General features: G+C 44.4%; 1 protein-coding gene across 1 annotated transcript in view; it reads left to right on the forward strand.

The window, feature by feature from the left end:
- Window positions 1–1916, forward strand: part of Tmem50a (transmembrane protein 50A) — a 17006-nt gene that overhangs the window by 4504 nt on the left and 10586 nt on the right. The window contains exon 3 of the mRNA XM_026782276.1: window positions 727–839. Coding sequence (XP_026638077.1) covers window positions 727–839 — 113 coding nt within the window. The remainder of the gene's footprint in view (window positions 1–726; window positions 840–1916) is intronic.

A 1916-nucleotide genomic window follows, 5' to 3' on the forward strand; every position in this document is an offset into this window, starting at 1 on the left:
GCGAGTTTTATCATTTTTATTTTATTTATTTTTTTAATAATGACCAGAAAAATTTACTTGAGGTAATATATAATCTCGTTTTCAAATTGAATTTAAAAATCACATCAGAAACCACCACATGACCACATTGTAGTCATCAGAAGGAATAAGAGAATTGCAGACCTGTTGTTTCAGGATACCAGGATGTAGCTAAGAGTCTTTCAGTGATCACGGTTCTTTCCACAGACCTCCTTGTTTGGGCAGGGAGGGTGTCTCGCTGTGTAGCCCAGGCTGCCTTTGCTCTCAGTTCTCCTGCCTCAGCCTCCCTGGGGCGGCTGTTCACTATCACACCCCACATCATAGAACTGCAGCATGGCGTGTCTTCTGTCCGTCGGGATCCAGTGCAGACTCAGTGCGATTGTCCTGAAGCCCTCAGAGCCCCACAGTTTACAGGCGTGGACAGTCTCACCTGCCTTCTTTCCCCCTTCTCTGTGATGCGTGGTCATTCCCTTCTAGGTCACCAAACCTGGTGCAGGTTTATAAAGACGTACTAGTGAAAGCAGGTTTAAGGTACCTGATATTTAATTGGCTGGCAAACAGCCTACAGATCGCAAGTGTGAAGCTGCTGGAATGGTTGAGGAAATATGGAAATTCATTTGCAGGGGTTTCTTGGTTCCAGTGGCCTGTAGCAGTCCCTGTGCTGCGGCTGTCGTGACTCGCTGACGTCACCTTATTCTGTCTGTCTAGTTTTTCACAGGATGGTGGATCATCATAGATGCTGCTGTTATATATCCCAAGATGGATGACTTCAACCACTCATACCATGCTTGTGGCGTCATAGCAACCATAGCCTTCCTCATGTAAGTGCGGGGTTACCTAGAACATCACAAACCGAAATGATCCTAGACACAATTTAACATTCCAGTAGGTGGGGCTGGAGAGATCCCTAGCAACCAAATGGCTCACAACCATCTCTAGTGGGATGTGATGCCTTCCGGTATAGGTGTACATGCAGATAGCACTCATGCGTAAAATAAATAAATCTTTAAAAAAAAATTCTAGGGGCTGGAGAGATGACTCAGTAGTTAAGAGCACTGGCTCCTCTTCTACAGGTCCTGAGTTCAATTCCCAGCCACTACATGGTGGCTCACAACCATCTGTAATGAGATCTGGAGTTCTCTTCTGGCCTGCAGGCATACATGGAGGCAGAACACTGTATACATAATTAAGTAAATAAATCTTTAAAAGAAATAAAATCCTAGTAAGTAAGAAAGATAGCCAGGCACGGTGGCACACTCTCGTAATTTACAATCCCAGCATTCAGGAAACAGAGAGACAGGAGTATTGCTGAAGATTTCAGGCCAGCCTTGCCTACTTATAAAGTCTCATACCAACCAAGGCTCTGATCTCAACAAGACAAAGGGTATTGAGAAATGGCTTGGTGTTTAAGATCATGTATTTCTCTGGCAGAAGACTTGGATTTGATTCCCAACACCCTCATGGTAGCTCACAGCCTCCTATAACTCCAGTTCCAGGGAATCCAGTGCCCTTTACCGCCTCTGCAGGTGCTGGTACCAAACACATATATATATATACACACACACACACATACAGGTAAAACACTCACATCCATAAAACAAATCTAAAAGAAAGAAGACAAAAAAAATCCTATAGCTTGTGTAGGTTGAGACAGGAGGATTGCTGTGAGTTCAAGGCTGGCAAGTCACTCTTGTGAGTAGAAGTGACAGTCTCTTTCTTCTCTCCACTCCGGTAGCGTCTCCTTCTTTCCTCCACTGTGCTTACTTCTGTTGTAACATAGTTTAAAATTTCCCCTCGCCTCACCAGTGTTTCAGCCTCCCACAGGTATTTACTGAGTTTCACAGTCCAACCTCTGTTCTCAGGATGTGAGAAATGCTTGAGTCTAAAACAGAAGCAGT

The sequence above is a fragment of the Microtus ochrogaster genome, chromosome 10 (assembly GCF_000317375.1).
Source record: "Microtus ochrogaster isolate Prairie Vole_2 chromosome 10, MicOch1.0, whole genome shotgun sequence".
Taxonomy (NCBI): Eukaryota; Metazoa; Chordata; class Mammalia; order Rodentia; family Cricetidae; genus Microtus; species Microtus ochrogaster.